The 18115-nt window shown below is 55.6% G+C and overlaps 1 protein-coding gene and 1 long non-coding RNA gene across 6 annotated transcripts in view; one reads left to right on the top strand and one right to left on the bottom strand.

The window, feature by feature from the left end:
- Window positions 1-1806, bottom strand: part of LOC112915493 (uncharacterized) — a 141759-nt gene extending 139953 nt beyond the window's left edge. For both annotated transcript variants that reach the window (XR_011997033.1, XR_011997032.1), the window contains exon 1: window positions 1667-1806. This is a non-coding gene — a long non-coding RNA (uncharacterized lncRNA). The remainder of the gene's footprint in view (window positions 1-1666) is intronic.
- Window positions 1807-6121: 4315 nt separating this feature from the next.
- NR2F1 (nuclear receptor subfamily 2 group F member 1) lies at window positions 6122-16023 on the top strand. Of its 4 annotated transcripts, XM_072736801.1 has the most exons (4): window positions 6990-7100; window positions 8438-8546; window positions 9252-9779; window positions 14965-16023. In XM_072736801.1, exons 2-4 carry the CDS (start codon window positions 8534-8536, stop codon window positions 15243-15245), a joined length of 822 nt encoding a protein of 273 aa, XP_072592902.1. In that variant the 5' UTR covers window positions 6990-7100; window positions 8438-8533; the 3' UTR covers window positions 15246-16023. The 4 variants fall into 4 exon arrangements, with proteins under 4 accessions (XP_072592901.1, XP_072592902.1, XP_025848689.1 ...); XM_072736800.1 differs by lacking the exons at window positions 6990-7100; window positions 8438-8546 and adding an exon at window positions 6122-6771; XM_025992904.2 differs by lacking the exon at window positions 6990-7100 and having other exon boundaries at window positions 7522-8546.
- Window positions 16024-18115: the final 2092 nt, after the last annotated feature.

Genomic DNA, 18115 nt, shown 5'->3' with positions numbered 1-18115 from the left:
GGGAGTGAAAGAAGGGTGGATATTGCAACTGTGTTTGCCTTCCCTGCAGCTGCGTGTGCCTGGACTCTTGGGTGGGGTTTCAGTTTGGGGACCTATATGCTCCCAGAAAATCTGATCATTTTTCTGTTCTACCCAACAACAACAGATAACTTATGTCCTGGTTGAGCGTGGGGTGCCTAAGGCCCCAGGACCAGTGTGCCAGGTTGAACCGGTAACAAAGGACAGCCTCAAAGGGAGAAAGCAGAGCGGCCCAGGACCTGAGCTGACCCCCAGGGGCTCGGTGGAGGCCATTTCGCTAGGACTGAGGCTGGGAGCACAGTGGAGGCACGCAGAGTGCGCCCGCGCGGTGGGGAACACAAGGGCCCTGAGAAGACAGCCCCGAGGTCCGCTGGGGCTGGACGAGTCCCAGAGGGGGCCAGCACCTTTCCTCGAACGGAACACCTGGGTTTCTCCCTGCCTGCCCCCTCTTGAGACAGAGATGTAGCACGCAGAGCCGGCAGGAGGGCGATCTGTCCCCCGCTCCCCAAAAGCAGAGAGTTGCGCCAGCCACTGGGCACCACCACCACCAAGAGCCCCCACCTCCGGGGCCGGGGCCGGGCACTGCGCCCCTCCTTCCCCTCCTACGGAGGAGCGGGTGGCCTCGCCCGAAGCCTCAGGGCCCCCAGTCGTCCCCATCCCCCGGGGCCTCTTTCAAATTTGGAAGCTCGGGGTGGGGGCCGGCACACAGAGCCCACAGTGGGGGAGAATAGGGTCCGCCGCTCCCGGGGAGTCTCGGCCCGACCCAGGGCGACCTCGCGGGGCGGGGCGGGGCGGGGCGGGCCGGGTCTCCAGCACCCGCAGCCCCCGCAGCCCCCGCAGCCCCCCGCAGCCCCAGGGCGCAGCCCCAGGGCGCGGCCCCGGCGTCGGCTCCCCCGCCCCCTGCGCCAGCCCTGCGCGCCCTCTGACGCAAACGCGCGCCCCTGCCCAGCGCCGGGAGAGCGCTCGCGTAGGTTCCAATCGAGGCTCTCGGTTCCCCGCACACCCCCTCGGTCCCCACCCCGGGGGCTGACCCCTCCCCGCCCCCGCGCTCGCGCGGCGGCGCGGGGAGCCGGGCTGGGCGGCGGGGCGCCGCGGGTGCTCCGCCGGGGGGAGCGGCTCGGGGTCCCCCTGCAGTCCGCCGGCACTGTCGCCCGCATCACAGGGGCAGCCATCGCTCGCGTTACGCTAGGGGATCCCGTTCCACGCGGCGCCCGCAGGTGGGCGGCGGGGCGCGGGCCGCAGGGCCAGCCCGGCCAGGACTCGGCCCCGGGGTCCCCCGCCGCCCCCCGCCCCCCGCCCCTGCCGCGCGGGGCGGGGGCGGGGGCAGGGGCGCGGGGATGGGGGTGGGGAGACCCGTTTGGAATCGGGGCTGCCGCCGGCCTGCGCGGTGCCCGGCTCCGGGAGGGCGAGGGCGCGGCGGCCGCGGTCGCTGCCTGCAGCCGGGCGCCACGGAGGCCGGGGAGGCCGGGGAGGCCGGCGAGGCCGGGGAGGCCGGGGAGGCCGGCGAGCAGGCCCCGCGGGCAGTTCCCCTCGTCCCGCCCGGCCCGCCCGCACTGCGGCCCCGGCCTGCGGAGGCCCCGCGCGCCCGCCTCCGACCTGTGCGCGTGGCCGGCCCCGGGTTCAAAAGAAACGAGAACCGTTGCGTTACTTGCCTGGGTGGGAAGGACTCGGCCCGGCGCGGCTTCGGGCGCCCAGGGCGCACGGTGCGGGGTCCGAGGGCGTCCGGGGGGCCTCGCGTTCCCGGGCGCTCGCCTCCGCCTCCTCTTCCTCTGGCTCCGTCCCTCTCCGCGGCCTCTCTCCTCTCCCGGGCTCCCTCTCCTCTGCCGCCTCCTCTGCCCTCGACTGCCTGCCTCTGTGCTACACGGGGAGTAAAATTCAGAATTTATATATAGAAAGCTTGTTCTCCTTTTTTCTTTCTCTTTTTAATCTTTTCTTCTCTTTCTTTATCTCTCTCTCCTTTTTTTTTTTTTTTTTTGGTCTTTTAATCGTGTTCGTTCCCCCCCCCCCCTTTTAATTGACCAGGAGACGTGAGAGCGTCCGCGGGGAGAGGGCCGAGGGCAGGGAGCCCCGGCCGCCCGGCCGCCTCCCCTCCGCCGGCCGCGTACAATGGGCCGCCGCTTGCAGAGTGCACGGACTGTCTCTCCATTATTCGAGCTGGAGGGGCTGTGGGGCAGGCACGGAAAAGGCTTTATTCTGCTCGTTAAGACCGTCGCTAGTCGCTAAGCGGCCGCGGACTCCCGACTTGCAGGCTGGAGAGACCGGAGAGCGCAAAACGCACCCCAAACACGCAGCGCTTCCCCGACCCCTCCCTGGTGAAATTTAAAGTGAGAACGAGTATCAAAAAGCAAGCCCTACCTCTGCCAGTACAGCGTGGCCATTTACTCCCACCTTTACCTGAGGGCGTGTTGAGGATCGGGATGCTGGAGCTGAGACAAACTTTTACGCTCTCCCGAGGCGAGGGGCGGGCGAGCGCGGCTCCCACCCCCAGCGGCGGCCGCGGCGGCTTTGTCACTCCGCGCAGCTCCGCGCCCGCCTGAGCCTGCCTAGGGAGCGATCTCAGAACGAGGGGGGTGCCAGTGTGCTATTGGAGAATATGTAACTAATAGAAGTATCATTTTCCCCAGTACGATCTTTCAAGGAAAAAAATCCATTGAAAGAATTTTCAAAGTGCTGTCTCCGTTTGGAGAAAAGGCGCAGGCTGCCTGCGGGGAGGGGAGGAGAGAGCCGGCTGTGCGCCTCCCGGGCGCGGCTCCCGTCCGCTAGGTGGCAGCCGGAGCCAGCGATTCCTGCAGGCCCCGCGGCGGGACCGCTCCTCCTGCCCGCCCCTCCTCCCGCGACCAATCGCCTTCGGGAACCGGGGTGTCTCTCTCTCTCTCTCTCTCTCTCTCTCTCTCTCTCTCTCTCTCTCTCTCTCTCTCTCTCTCCCTCTCTCTCTCTCTCTCTCTCTCTCTCTCTCTCTCTCTCTCTCTCCCTCTCCCTCCTCCTCCCTCTCCCTCTCCCTCTCCCTCTCCCTCCCTCCCTCCCTCCCTCCCTCTCCCTCTCTCCCCCTCCCCTCCCCCTCCCTCTTCCTCTCTCCCCCTCTCCTCCTCCCTCTTCCTCTCCTTCTCTCTCCCTTTCCCTCTCTCCCCTTCCCTCCCTCCCCCTCTCCCTCCTTCCCTCTCTCTCAATCTCTCCTTCTCTCTCTCTCTCTCCCTGCCTCTGTCCCTCCCGCTCCCCCGTCCTCCTCCCTCTCCCCCATCTTCCTCCCCCTCCACTCCCCTTCCCCCACCTCTCCCCATCTCCCATTTTCCCTTGTCGGTCGCTCGCCCCTTCCCTCTTTTCCTGGGACTCCGACTTGACTGCTCTAATTGCACCCCCCAAACCCCCGCATACGAGGACTTACTACTGTTTTATTAATAATTATTTAAGCGTTGTTTGAAGTTTGGAACAGCCTGAGAATACCAAACAGGAAAAAAAGGAAGAAGGAAAAATCGGATTGAGTGTAAAGTTTATTTTTAAAATCATCATGGGATGAATAGGAGCCGTTGATTCAGATTGATTTTGTGGCAATAGCTGCATATTCCAGGAGTGTGTTTTGTCATAATTAAACCTTTAAAAACCAACGCGTACTTTGGGCCAAAAAAAAAAAAAAAAAAAAAGGAAGTCCCTACCTTGTTTCTTAAAAGGATATAAAATGAGCAGAATCCACACTTGGAATATGCTTAAGTGTCAACGAAGAAAACAATCCAAACCCAGTATATTTCGTGAATCATTAAGATGGTGAGAGTTTAATTCTCATTAAAAAATTTCCCCAACATTTTCAAAGACACTCTCTTCACGCTCCCGAGACCTAATTTTAAAAACTTTTCGGAAGAAATCAAAATAATTTCCTTCTCATTCCCTTTTACCCATTGCAAGGCATTCTCCCCCTCGCCATCCCTTCCCCCTCTGGTGTGCGTGCGTGCGTGTGTGTGTGTGTGTGTGTGACCATAGACGACCCATACTAATCAGGTCTCAGAGTAAATAGCAGCGCAGGGCGATCTCAATGTAAATTGCGCTTGTCAGAAGCACACCCCCTCCCTCACTTTCCCTCCTCCTCCCCTCACCATCCCCGTCAGTAGGTAGCTAAGAGGGAGGGGGAAGAAAAAAAAAAGAAAGAAAGAAAAAGAGGAGGGGGGAGGGGCTATCCAACCAATGGCGTGCTGGAGGCTTGGCTAACCTTAGACTCCCATTTTCTCTCCCCCCCGATTCAGGGCTCTGACCAGTCAGTCGCCTTTGATTATCAGTTGCCAGCAGCCCTTCTCTTGGCTCCTTGACACGAGCTCCATATAAGGCAGCGATCTCCATAGAAACGTGTCAGTTTCAATAGTAGTGTCAAAGTTCACTATATACAGACATTCGCGCAGATCCCCCTTTCGGAAACATTGCTCTGCGAGTCCTCCCGTTTAAACGCATTCAATTTTGGGGTCTCTCTCTCTCTCCTCTCTCTCTCTCTCCTCTCTCTCTCTCCTCTCTCTCTTCTCTCCCTTCTCTCTCTCTCTTCTCCTCCTCCGCCTCTCTCTCTCAATCTCTCTCAATCTCTTTCTCTTCTCTTCCCTTCTCTCCTCTCTCCCTTTTCTTTTCTTACATATTCTATTAGTTGTTTCCCTCGTATTCTTCTTCTTCTTTCTCTTTTTCTCCCTCCTCCTTGCCTTTTACTCCATTCCTGCAGAAGAGAGAGGGCTAAACTTACAAAAAAAAAAAAAAAAAGGAGGAGGAGGAGGAGGCACCCCCTTCGTATTCTTCTTATCGTTATTTTATACATATATGATTTTTTTTGGAGGGAGGGTGTTGGTTCCCGGCTGAAGAGCACTTATTTAAAATACTAAAAAAAGAACATTTTTGGGCGATCTCCAGGGTTTTTTTAACTAGCTCTGTGTGTTATAGCAGAAGAAGCAGAAGAAGGAGCAAGAAAGAGGAAAAGAAGAGGATTATTTATTCGACCTACTTTGGATGTCTCTCGCTTTTTTTTTTTTTTTTTAATTGCGATTCTTTTTCTTCTGATTTTTATTTTTTCGATTTCGCTGCGAATTCGTCGCCGGCGTGAATTATCTCGTATTTTTCTCCCTCTCCGTCACCTCCCGAAAGAAGAAGGCAGCGAGAGCCCGGCGCCACCGGCACAACAAAAAGAGCAAAGTGTGTGATCCTCGTCGCCGGCTGCCTCCCTCTCTCCGGCGCTGCCTTCCTGAATGGCTGGCTGCGTCCAGCCCTGGACCTGGCCCCCCGACACCAGCGCGCCCTGATCGCCGCCCGCAGCCTCGCCCCGCGCCCTGCTCGGCTCTCCGCGCTCCCCTCCATCCCGAGCCCCGCCAGGGCTCCCGCCGGGACAGCGGCGGCGGCGCGGGCGGCCCCGACCCGGGCTCGCGCTCCGGCTGCGGCCCCGACTCCAGCTCGGACTCCGGCCCGGGCCCCGGCTCCTCCAGCGGCGCTCGCCGCTGCAGCTGAGGCGGCGACTCCAGCGGCGCCTGCAGCCGCGACCTCCTCCTCCGCCGCCGCCGCCGCCGCCGCCGCCGCCGCCGCCGCCTCCGCCGCCTCCTCCGCCGCCGCCGCCGCCGCCGCCGCCGCCCTCGCCGGCTTCCTCTATGTCGGCTGAGCCCGCGCGCAGCGTGTAGCCCGAGCGGCCGGCGGGCGGGCGGGCGGGCGGGCGCCCGGCGCGGGTGAGCGAGTGTGTGTGCGAGTGTGTGTGTGTGCGCGGGGGTGCGGGCGAGGCGGAGGGCGAGTGTGTGCGCGCGCCGTGGCCCATGCCCGCCGCCCCCGGCGCTGCGCCCCGCGCCGCTCCCGGCTGCCGCCTGTGCCATTTCTGATTTTGCAACTTGGGGAAGAAGAAAAAAGCGAGAGAAGGGAGAGCCTGCTCGGCTGGGGGGGGGTGGGGAGGGGGGGAGAAGGAGAGCGCGGCCCCCCCAGGATCGGAGCGCGGGGGGAGCGGGCGAGGGGAGCAGGGGTGTTGGGGGGGGAGCCAGAGAGCCTGGGGGGGCTGCAAAAAGAGAGAAAGAAAACAGCAGGAACCACAACAAAACGCCAGCAGGGCGGGCGGGCGCGCAGCAGCAGCGGGGCGGCCGAGGCAGTAGCGGCGGCGGCGGCGGCGGCGGCGGCGGAGGCAGCGGCCGGCGCCCGGCTCGGGCTCGGCTCCCGCGACCCCGGGGCGCCCGGCGGGCCCCCCGCCCCCTCCCCCTCCCCCCTTCCCCTTCCCCTTCCCCTCCCAGCGCGCCCGCGCGCCCCGCGGCCCTCGGCGAGCAGCTCGGCTCCCCCCAGCGCTCCCCGGGCCCAAAGATATGGCAATGGTAGTTAGCAGCTGGCGAGATCCGCAGGACGACGTGGCCGGGGGCAACCCCGGCGGCCCCAACCCCGCAGCGCAAGCGGCCCGCGGCGGCGGCGGCGGCGGCGGCGAGCAGCAGCAGCAGGCGGGCTCGGGCGCGCCGCACACGCCGCAGACCCCGGGCCAGCCCGGAGCGCCCGCCACCCCCGGCACGGCAGGGGACAAGGGCCAGGGCCCGCCCGGCTCGGGCCAGAGCCAGCAGCACATCGAGTGCGTGGTGTGCGGGGACAAGTCGAGCGGCAAGCACTACGGCCAATTCACCTGCGAGGGCTGCAAAAGTTTCTTCAAGAGGAGCGTCCGCAGGAACTTAACTTACACATGCCGTGCCAACAGGAACTGTCCCATCGACCAGCACCACCGCAACCAGTGCCAATACTGCCGCCTCAAGAAGTGCCTCAAAGTGGGCATGAGGCGGGAAGGTGAATATTTCTTCTCTGCTTCTTTCCCTGAGCTTCGCCCGCCTCCCCGGCCCTCTCTCTTTCTTTCTCTCGCGGGGGTGGCTGCTGTCTGGGGCTGGAGCTCCTGCGGTCCCGGCCCCGTCCCAGCCTCCCCTGTCCCCGCTGCCTTCCTCCCCCGGCGTCACCCCCCCCCCCTCCCCAACCGAGCTCGCTGCCGCTGCCTCCCCCTCCCGGCCTGCGCTCCTCTCCCTGGCTCCTCCACCCCTCCTGCTGCCTGCTCAGGATTGTGTCCCTGGGATCGTGAGCTGTGGCTTAAAATCCCTTTACTTCCTCTGTCTTGGATGTGCTCGGTGTGTGTCTTTTTCCCGCGTGTGCGTGAGGATGCTTGGGGGCTGTGCTGGCATGAACTCGGGGAGGGGGTGCTTATTTCCCCCCCCCCGCCAGAAAACTCTTGTGTGTTTTTTTCATTCCACTTTCCCCTCCACCTCTTTCTTCATCATACCCTTTATTTAAAAACTGGGGAGGGCCGGGGACTGGAGGACCCTGAACCATGGATTCATTGCTGCATCATCCTTTTGGAAGCTCAGCTTGGAAAAAGAGGAGTGAGATTTATTGCACTTGTAGGTCTAATTAGGGGGGAAGGGGGGCTTCTGGCCTGTTCACTGGTTCCCTCTCCTCTTCACCGAGCTGGGGCCGCCTCCTCCAGAGCTGTGGCCTTGTTTTCACCCCTCTACTTTGAAAGGAAAGTTTGTGACTGAACCGTCCTTTCATAGTTGTGTCATTTTTTTAAAAGCATGATACTCGTTTTATTTCTTCATCAAACTCCACCCTCCGCTTAAATACTGCATACAAATTACAATTTACAACGGCATTTACCGATCCTTCTGATTTGGCTATAATGCATAGACTGCAGCTGGCATGAGCTTCCACTTCATTTAATCTCTGTGTTGTGTGGGTTCGGTTTCTTTTAACACAACTTTTGATGTTGTATTTAGATATGCTTCATGTTCATGTGGCAAGGGATGCAGCACTTTTCTTATAAATATATTTAGCCGTTTACAGTTAAAGTTTATCTCCTGACAATCATTAAAGATGTCTTATAGTCAAATTAGCGAACCAGTCAATTTTGCAGAATGCAGATTACTCCTTCTTGTAATTGACTTTAAAATTATATTTTATATGCCACAAGAAAAGAAATTGAATTCCTTCAGATCTCAAGGAGCAGGCAAATATGACGACTTCATTTCTAGCTCCAGGGAGATTTTGTAGGCATCTGAAAAAAAAAAAAAACTGAATTGTGCTCTCATTTAATTGAAAAATAACTGCCAAGTTCAAAACTATAATTAGAAAAAAGTATTCTAGCTGTTATGTTTCAAGAGCTTAAATTGCATTGGGGCTTGCATTAAAATTAGAATCAAAGCAAACTTAAGAAAATAGTGCACAACCTGAAATAAGACAGCTATGTGTACATGGACATATCTATATTAATTTGTTGGGGGGGGGGGAGAGTTCAGTAGCCCTAACTTTTCCTAAAGTTGTCTTTGTTTACATGGCAATTTAAAACGCTGGCACTGTTGAAGTAAAACATACACATTAAAAAAAAAAAAAAAACTTTGGTCAGCTTTAAGAACTCAAAGCATGCTTACGTTTTGCATTCAGATGGTTAATGAATCCAGTGTTTTTGCAGTTGCAAGCTCGTGCATTCACTGGGCAAAAGCTGGCTGCAGGTTGCAGTGGCACCTCACAGGACAGACATTAATTATATTTCCCACTTTTTTCAATAATGTTTGGCTACTGTAAGTTCAACTCTTTTCTTGGAATTTTTCAATTTTCTGTTGCTTTTAACAGTGAACTTTGTGTGGGGCGAAGGGGAGGAGGGGGCAGGGGAGGGGTGCAGGATACTTGTTTTATATTCAAAAGTTGTAAGTGGTTATGTAACTTGTATCTATTTTAAGGATAATTCTATAGCATTTTGAGAGAATATGGAAACATTTTGAGCAAAACCCTGCTTGCTTGCAAATGAAGAGGCGGCTAGGCGTTTGCCTAGAACCACAACCTCTCTCTGGCTTCGCCTGTTCTTTTTTGTTTGTTTTACTCTGATTTGTTTCATTCTGGAGGGGTGAGTGGGATTTCACTAAACCTGTGTGCTGCACCTTGGTGGTGGAGGGCTTGGGTGGCGCTTCCTTGGCCTTGCCGGACCGGGGTTGGGGGGCCGGGGGTGGGGGGGGTAGGTGTCCCTGAGCTCAGGCCTAGCTCTGGCCGGGCCGGGGTGGCCAGGGGCGCAGGCGGTGGCCGGGCACACGGAGCCGCGGAGCTGGAGGCCCGCACCCCACACCGCCTCCGGGCGCGGGCCGGGAGTGCGGGCGGGCGCGGGGCAAGGTGCGCGGGGCGCGCGGGGCTGCAGGATGAGCCTCCGCATTGTGTCGGGGGCGCGGCGGCGCGCCGAGGTCCGCAAGCCCCCTGGATGCACATTGCCTCTTTTCTCTCTTTCTTTTTGTCAGCGGTTCAGCGAGGAAGAATGCCTCCTACCCAGCCCAATCCAGGCCAGTACGCACTCACCAACGGGGACCCCCTCAACGGCCACTGCTACCTGTCCGGCTACATCTCGCTGCTGCTGCGCGCGGAACCCTACCCCACGTCGCGCTACGGCAGCCAATGCATGCAGCCCAACAACATCATGGGCATCGAGAACATCTGCGAGCTGGCCGCGCGCCTGCTCTTCAGCGCCGTCGAGTGGGCCCGAAACATCCCCTTCTTCCCGGACCTGCAGATCACCGACCAGGTGTCCCTGCTGCGCCTCACCTGGAGCGAGCTGTTCGTGCTCAACGCGGCCCAGTGCTCCATGCCGCTGCACGTGGCGCCGCTGCTGGCCGCCGCCGGCCTGCATGCCTCGCCCATGTCCGCCGACCGCGTCGTGGCCTTCATGGACCACATCCGCATCTTCCAGGAGCAGGTGGAGAAGCTCAAGGCGCTGCACGTCGACTCGGCCGAGTACAGCTGCCTCAAAGCCATCGTGCTGTTCACGTCAGGTGAGGCCGCGGTCGCCGGGAGGGCAGGCGGCGCCGGGGAGCCAGGCAGGCCGCGCTCCGCGGGGCCGGGCCTCCGGGGCCTCCCGGGCCTCCCGCGCCGCCCGCGCCGCCCCCGCGCCCCGCCGCCGCCGCCCAGGCCGAGGCCGAGGCCGAGGCGGTGGCCGTGTCGGGGGCGCGGCGCTGCGGGCGCGGGGGCGCGGGGGCGCGGGCGGCGGGGGCCCCCGGGGCGGCGGGCGCGCGGCCTGGGTGTGCGCGGGGAGGGGGCGTTGGAAGTGCCCGGCTGCGCGTGTGTGCGGGGTGGGGGGGCGTGTGTGTGCGAGTGCGCGCGTGTGTGCGCGCCGGCGTGCAGGCTTCCCGGGGAGGAGAGGGGAGGCAGCGATCGTGGGAACGCGGCTTGCTCCTCCGCGCGGCACGCTCCCCGCGAGGGGCTCCCGACGCGGAGAGGCGCGCGCAGGCCTGCAGAGGGAAGGAGGCGCGCAAATAAATCATAAATAATCCCGCTTTATGGCTGCCTGATTTTCCCTTATCGGAAACCATTCGTGTTTGCAGTTGCTGAGGTTATTGAGGGTCGTAAAAAAACGGATTCAGTCTAAACAAGAAAGATAAAAAACAAAAAAAGCAAAAAAACAAAACAAACCAAAAAAAAACCCACAAAAGGAATCCTGTAGGACCCGCAAGAATGGGACGATTTCCCCGCCCCCCGCCCCCTCCGGAGAGAAATCTCGTAGCCGAGCAAAACGCACGGACATTGGAAATTTAACAGAGTGCCTTAAAAATATCAAATTAAATGTAGGTGGTGGTAACATGCATGTTAACAATTTCTCTTATGATAGATGGTTCAAATTAACTTCCAGGAAAGTGCATTAACGTTGCCTTTGAAGGCTCTAGTCAGAGGCTCTGAGAACACTGCCCGCTTTTTATTATTGTAACCTGCAAGAGGGAAACATATAAACACCCGGGACAGCAGGTAATGGGGGGAAATATAAACAAAGCCAGAAAGGAGGCTGGTGGGGAACAGAGCTACTCAGATTGGGGCCGGGGCCTTGCCCACTGTGAGTAGGGTTAGCTGCACTTTTACTCCCATTATTGGCACTATTGTTTTTAATTCCTCCATTCAGAGAACAAATAAACCGTCCTAATAAATCTATCCTAGAGCCAGGACCTCCAAAGGCCAAATTAAAACCATTCCTGAGCGAAGATGGCAAAACCCCTTTCCCAAGGCCTTGTTGAACAGTAAGCAATGGTATAATCTATCAATATTTCCTGGCTTTCATGCGTGAAGAATCGTATTTACATTGTATTAAAATGACTCTTAAATTTGCACAATATTGTAATGTAGCAAATGTAGTATTAATATCGATCTGAGCAGCAGATAATTTATTTAGACAAGAGCATCTCATTTGTATGCAGGGTGGCCAGAGCCGTGGACTTGGACTGCCCCCCTTTTACTTGCAGTGCAAATGCAGGTCTGCTAGTGGGAGAGGGAGTTATTCTTTGCAAGAGGATAAAGTGCAAACCTTAAAACAAATGGAAGATTTATTGAATAGCCTCCTCAGTGTTTGAATGCATTTTATCTTAATAAGTCTTCTTGATGGAAACGTGTTTTTCAAAAGTGACAAAGAGCCTGGGAAGCAGCGACCGGGCTGCTTTAGCTCTGGCAGGCCTGGGGCCTGGCTGGCTCTCTACTCCCCGGCTCTTTAGCCAAATTAATCAGGAAGCAAGCCAGTGTCGGGGAAGCTGGGGTTTTAAAATCTCATCCAGTGAGGTGTCTTGAAGCAGAAATGTGACTTGGAGCTGGACAGAGGTCTTCTCAGGAAAGGTCTTTCCTCCCTTTGCCTTGTCCCCTACTAAGGTTCTTTGAACTCCCTTGACTTTTCTGATCTCCTGCCCTTTCCCAGAGAGAGGCGAGGACTGTGCTGGCTGCAGGGAAGATTGTGGAATTATTCATGCTTTTCTTTCAACTTTCCGTCCTAAAACATCCCCGTGGAAAAAAAAAAAAAAAAGGTGTCCCTTTTTAAAAAGTTTTCCCAAAGAAGTTTCCGAACTGCGTCTTCAAGGTGCAGAGGGAGGCTGAGAAGTGAACAATAACATTATTTTGTTGGAAAATTGCAAACAGAATATCTGAAAATGGAAATGGAGCTGTCAGTAGTAATTCACCCCCCCCTCCTCCATACAACACATTTCCACTTTTGACTAAACTTGTTTTGATTGCTAGCCAGAAGGGAATTCATGGGAAGCCTTCTCAAAGTCATCCAACTTTTAAGCAAACTTTGAATGATGGAAAAGACAGTTTTAGACATATTGTCCAACGAGGTTTGCTCCGGCTAAGTGTTTGAAGCTGGCACGGGGGTTCCCTGTGGTGGTTTTCACATTTGGCCTCCGGATGGTATGCTTAATCCTTAATATTCTGGACAGCATCCAAGGACTAGGTCATGACCTGAACTTACTTTTTAAAAAAATTCATTAATTCATACACCTAAATATTCCCTCAAATAAATGGGACCTCCTCTGAAAGGAGCCATCTAGTTAACATAAATACAATAAATCCATTTTCAGCACAATAATAACTTTGATTTCTAGTTATGGCAGCTGATTACATCTATATTTCCTGAACACTAAACTCTTGTGAATGCACACCATGAAATACATTCTCTACACTACAAAGGCTAAGCCGGGAGGGCCTGAGCAGTAATGGTTATTTATTTACATAATTTCTTTTCCATATACTATAAAAGAAATATTGAGGGTTCCCACATTGACACTAGCACATAAAAAGTGAGACATGGATTCACCTCCTTTTCTTATCTCGGGTGTATCTGGTAGAATGTAAATATGTCCTGCATTAACAGCCCCCCCTTCCCTGCTCACCTAGCTTTGCTGCCACCACCAGCCAATTGATCTGAGCGCTCATACTGTCCGTGCATAGTTGGGGGGAGTCCTGTCCTGGGAGTATCCGGAGTAGGGATGAATAACTAGGGTGGGAATCCAGGCCTGAAGTAGGACTCCTGCTGGAGGGAGGCCACAGAGCTGGCCGGCTGGCACCTGGCAGCCAGGCCCAGCTACAGGCGTTCTGCCTTCAAAGGAGGAAAGAAATCCAAGCAGCCAGCACAAGGCCCAAGCAAGCCTTTCCTGGGCTTCTCTCTCTTGGAGCGGCCTAGCTGGGAGAAGGGTAGTGTCCTTGCGCTCTGAGGGCCCTAATGGTAAATATCAGATAAATATTTTACAGACCTGAGGGGATGCCATATGGGTCTTTAAAAAAAAATCTGCTGGGGTACCAGTGGGTCCTTTTCATACTGCATTGTCTGAGGCTGAAAGGGATCCTGTGGCATAATGGGCAGATAATGCATGTAAAGCAAGATATATGTAAATATGAGTCTGCATGGTGGCCATTCAGCAGGGCCAGGTTAGCAAGCAAGGCCAAGGGCAGACCTGGGGGGGCCCCTTCTCTCAGCAACGAAGCCCCAAAGTGCTCCTGCCCTGGCCCTGCTAACCATAAAATCTCAATGGCTTCCCAGGTCAGGCCAGTGTGGATGCACCCAAGTGGCTGGCAGGAGTAATTAGACATCTGAGAGGAACCCATTCTGGATCTAGGGTCAAAGGAGAGACCTGCCTCAGAAGTTCTTGAATTAGCACTAGTTTTATTTGTATTTTTGCTCAAGGCCATTGCCTTGTAGATGAAGGTGTTAGACTGCTTTGTAAATCCAGTTCTTGAAATAGAAAGACATAAAGCTCAGAAACTCAGAAGCAGACGCGGGCTTCACTTTGAATCGTTTGGTGTGACTTCTTAGGGTCACACTTGCCCATTCACGATTATATAACGTCCTTTTGGGGGCATTGCCATGCATGAATTTCTTCCCAGATTTATATATTAGCAAACTCTACCTTTGATCTCGAGTCAACCTCCTGACTGGCAAAGGGCTCCTCTGTGATCTTCCTGTTTTTTTAAAAATATTTATTATTAATGTAACAAATAACAAGGGTGTTTGAACTAAGAGAAGAAGCTTTCACTTCATTCCTTTCATTCCACCTTCTCCTCCATTTCTTTGCCTTTAGTTAGTTGATACAGTATAAACTGCTGTCTTGAAAGATTTTTAGGGGACCATGAGGAGCCCTGGTTGATAGGAGATAAACACACAGGTTTTAAGATGCTGTCATTGTGTGTAAGTGCCTTCTCCCCCTTGGTCCTGTGACAGGAAGCCTGTCTCCCCAAATCCCCCCCCCAACTCCCCACCTCCCAGTTTGGAAGCAGCAACAGCAGCTGCCTCCAGCCCAGCTTTGTGTCTGATCGTGGAAGATGTCTCCTTTCCGCAGCCTGGAGTAACTGAGCCATATTCCTTCTGATTATTATACAGCTTACAGAGATGTGACCAATTTTCAATTACTTGATCTAAAGCACAGATAGAAGCGTACACTCTCACCAAGGATTTGCTGCAGAGTTCTCGCTTGCTCAGATAGTGGATCTCAAATCCTGTACTGCTAGAGCATGGGCTCGATCTGATTTCCCGCACTGCCAGCCCATGATTCCTTACCACCACCACCACCACCACCACCACCACCACCACCACCACCACCACCACCGCCCCCGCCCCCAGCTGTTTGTTCACTATACAATCTAGGTTCTCCTTGAGGATTTTGGTTGGGGTCCTTTGGGTTTGAGAGGGAGGACTCCAGGAAGCCTGTAAGAACTGCCTCCAGGCTACGTATTTCTTCAAGGCTTCTGCACACCCCAAAATCAGGGGCAAAAGGGGCAAAAGTCCTCCCTTTAATGAGCACAGCAGAAAGATGCTCCCCTGCAGGCGGAGGACAGGTTGCTTCGCACAGCAAACATGGCTCCAGCATCGTACATTATTTAATCCAAAGGTGAAAGAGGAAAAACAAAGGGACTAGAGAGGTTGCTGCCTCTGCATGTGTGTTCTTCTGTCTCCAGCTCCCCTAGGCTTGGGCGAGGGTGGGGAGTTGTTGATTTATTTTTATTTGTATTGGGGGCCGAGGGGAGGGAATGGTGAGGAAGGCTTGGGGAGGTATGGAGAGGAGGATTTTACCCCCCTCTTCCCTCCTATTTCTTTTCCCCCCTCTTATCAACCTAAAAAAAATTTTTTTTTCTCATGGTTTGTTTGTGCCTTTGCTGTTCACTAACCTGTGTGTGCCCTCCCCTCTTCTCTCCTTCTTGTGGCTGCACGGCCAGACGCCTGTGGCCTGTCGGATGCCGCCCACATCGAGAGCCTGCAGGAGAAGTCGCAGTGCGCACTGGAGGAGTATGTGAGGAGCCAGTACCCTAACCAGCCCAGCCGCTTCGGCAAACTCCTACTGCGACTGCCCTCCCTGCGTACCGTGTCCTCCTCGGTCATCGAGCAGCTCTTCTTCGTCCGTTTGGTAGGTAAAACCCCCATCGAAACTCTCATCCGGGATATGTTACTGTCTGGGAGCAGCTTCAACTGGCCTTACATGTCCATCCAGTGCTCCTAGACCTTGGGCGCTTCCCACCTGCCCCCGCCTCCCTAGAGACTCAGAGGACCGGCGGGGGCCATGGACTCCAAAGCTGCGGGGACATCCGGGCAGCTGTTGCAGGGTGCAGCCAGCCAGGGGGGAGGTGGGCCGGGCCGACAGGAGCAGCCCACCCTGCAGAAATGCAACCCGAGCTGCAAACCACGAGAAAGAGACTCTCTTTAGGATCAGATCTGTGAACATGTTGGAAAGGAAAGAAAAAGGACCTTGTGTCTGGTGAGAAAAGGAAAAAAAAAATTGGAAGAGAGGACCATGAGAATTTTAATAAAACAGAAGGAGACTAATGGACCTTCCAGGATTTACTGTGGACGGATGTGGATATATTCTGTACAGAAAACAACACACATGGAAGTGGACTGAATTCTATGTAGAAACACACACACACACACACACACACACACACCCCAAACATTGTTATTCATTTTGTAAAATACTAGTCTTTATTTTCATTTTTTTGTAAAATTTAAACATCGTATGCACATAAAAAAAAAGGAAACAAGAATTAGGGGAAAATAACATTTTCCAAATAATTATAAAAAAATTGTCCTGTGTCTATGTATCTATATCTGTTTTGTATTTTTTTCTGGTTCCAAACCAGATTTCCTGTGATTCTATACTAATAATTTTTGATATAACCCTTTGCTTCTTATAATGAGTGCGATATATGTTGTCGAGGCTGTTCTTCAAGAATTAAAATTGAAGTGAAAATTTAAACAAAAAATAAAAGAATTTAGCAAAACCCACGTGTCTGGTTACTTGACAGATGTCCTGAGTGCAAGAGAACCCTCCCATTAATTGCCATTCCAATTATGATTAGAACGGGAGGTGAGGGTGGAAACTTCTAAGGTCCATTACGAAGTTGTCTAGATTTATTTCCTCAAACCAAGCCGCTGCCTTGGTTTTGTAAATGCAGAGGGTCAGGCTCTGTGTGGGCTGGGATGGGCAGGGAGAGGGCAGGGCACCTTGGTGGCTCCCAGCAGCTCTCGTGACCTTGTGGATGGTTGGTGCCCTGCACAGAGCCAAGCGGGGAGCCCGGGGTAGGCTCCGTTGGAAGTGGAGGCCGAGTCCAGGGGCCATTGGCTTCAGTGACCGCAGGTGGGAACTTGCCCGGCTGGAGAGGCGGCAGAGAGGCGTGGGGAGCTGAAAGGCGGGTTGAGGGCAGGGGAGGGCTGCTCAGAAGCCTCAAGTCCCTATAACTGCAAGATCGGCCTCTCCCCAGCTCTGGGAGAGAGAGTTAGGGCCTCAACGCTGCCAAACCTACCTCTGCTCCCCCTTATGGTCCGCTGCAGAGCTGCCTGGGGTTTACCCTTCACTCCAGCCTCTGTGACAGGGGTGCCCTGGAGGGCTCTCAAGCTCAGTTGGGTGAAGGGAAAGGCCCCCCTGTGGCACTTATGGCCATGGACCTGGAACTGGGGACCTGGTGAGCCAGGCTGGGGCAGGTTCTTTCCAGGAGCAGCGTTTGGGCTCTAGTGGCCCTTTCAGGGAAGAAACCTGCCGCTGAGGCCTCTCTTTGGGGTGTGCGTGGGGGGCTGCTCTCTGTTACAGCTTTCCGAGCATGAATGTTTTATAGGATTCTAGTCGGCGCTGCAAGAACACATACTACCAAGGGAGCTTTTTCCTAACGTATTAATAAAGGCAGATCTTTTGAAATAACACCTCTTACCTCCTCCCCCACCTCTCACCCCCAAACAGGCCTTGGATGAGGCAAGTGCTTCACTTTCAGAAGTCATTGACAAAGTTTTGCTTTCATTTGCTGATGAGAAACCTCCAGGTTCCCCCACTCCTTTAAAAATGTATTAACAAGCTCCAAGCCGCCGCCTGAGTGAGGTTTTAATATTCTAGGTGCGGTGTGGCCAGGGCAATGCCACACTGTGTGGAGAAACCCCTGCAGGTCCACCTGCCACTGGGCCTAAGCCTTAGGGAGGCAAGGAGGGCACAGTGGCTGGAGTGAGGGGCGGTCGGGGCCCTCCGGCCCTCACAGGGTCCCAGCCCGCCCTGGGCCTCAGCCTTTGCACTACACGGGGGGCAGCCGTCTTTGAGCCTAGACTGACCGTCCTGCGGACTGAGCGCCCAAGGCCCAGAAGGGCAAGGGAAGAGCTCACGTTTAAACCCCTGACCGCCCCCCAGAAAGTCTCAGAGAGCCCTCCCGGGTTGCCAGATGAGGGAATGGGGGGGGTTGGGGTGGGGTGGGCTGCAGGCCCGGTGCAGGGGGGAGGGGATTCGGTGGAGCTGCCTCTGAGCGCTCACCGATTCTTCCTGCCTTTCTTGAAATGAGATGTAAATATATTCATTACAGTGTGATCCCTCTGATGAAAACAGATAAACATTTTTGTAGGTCGGAAACGTATTTTTCAATTAATTTCAATATGGAGGCCCCAGCACAAGGTGGCCAGTGTGGGGACCCTCCCGGAAGTCAAGGCCTGGGGTGCACCAGGCTCTGGCTCCGGGCCCAGAGGGGACAGTGGTAACTGGCCTGTCGCGAGCCTCAGACTGGCCTGGGGAGCCCGGCCACCTCTCCGGGCCTGGGCCCGAGGCCCCAGCAGACCAGCGCCCCGGCAGGGAGAGCAGGCCTCGCCCCTCAGGGCCTCGATGACCCCTCACAGACTCGGTGCAGGAACAGGAGGCCCTGGGGCTGAGCGACCAGAGGGGGACCGGGTGGCCCGCTCCCTGCCAAGGCGGGCCTGGCTGGGGGCTGTGGGCAGGGGCTCTCTCCTGCACTCTTCAGAGGTCTCTGTGTGTCTCAGGCGGAGAGACAGAGCCTCCCAGGAGACTCAGGGGGCTCTGGAGGTGCCCCCCGCAGGGCAAGGCAGGCTGCGGGAGCTCGGAGGGCG

Source organism: Vulpes vulpes, chromosome 14 (genome assembly GCF_048418805.1).
Source record: "Vulpes vulpes isolate BD-2025 chromosome 14, VulVul3, whole genome shotgun sequence".
Taxonomy (NCBI): Eukaryota; Metazoa; Chordata; class Mammalia; order Carnivora; family Canidae; genus Vulpes; species Vulpes vulpes.
The sequence above is the reverse complement of the archived record's forward strand: the minus strand, read 5'-3'. Positions and strand labels throughout refer to the sequence as shown.

What these genes read in the sequence shown, in the direction of transcription:
- NR2F1 (XM_072736800.1), top strand. Translation starts at nt 6,309, where the DNA reads ATGGCAATGGTAGTTAGCAGCTGGCGAGATCCGCAGGACGACGTGGCC. An exon ending in AGTGGGCATGAGGCGGGAAG is followed by an intron (nt 6,772 to 9,251) that starts GTGAATATTTCT and finishes TCTTTTTGTCAG; the next exon opens with CGGTTCAGCGAGGAAGAATG. An exon ending in CATCGTGCTGTTCACGTCAG is followed by an intron (nt 9,780 to 14,964) that starts GTGAGGCCGCGG and finishes CTGCACGGCCAG; the next exon opens with ACGCCTGTGGCCTGTCGGAT.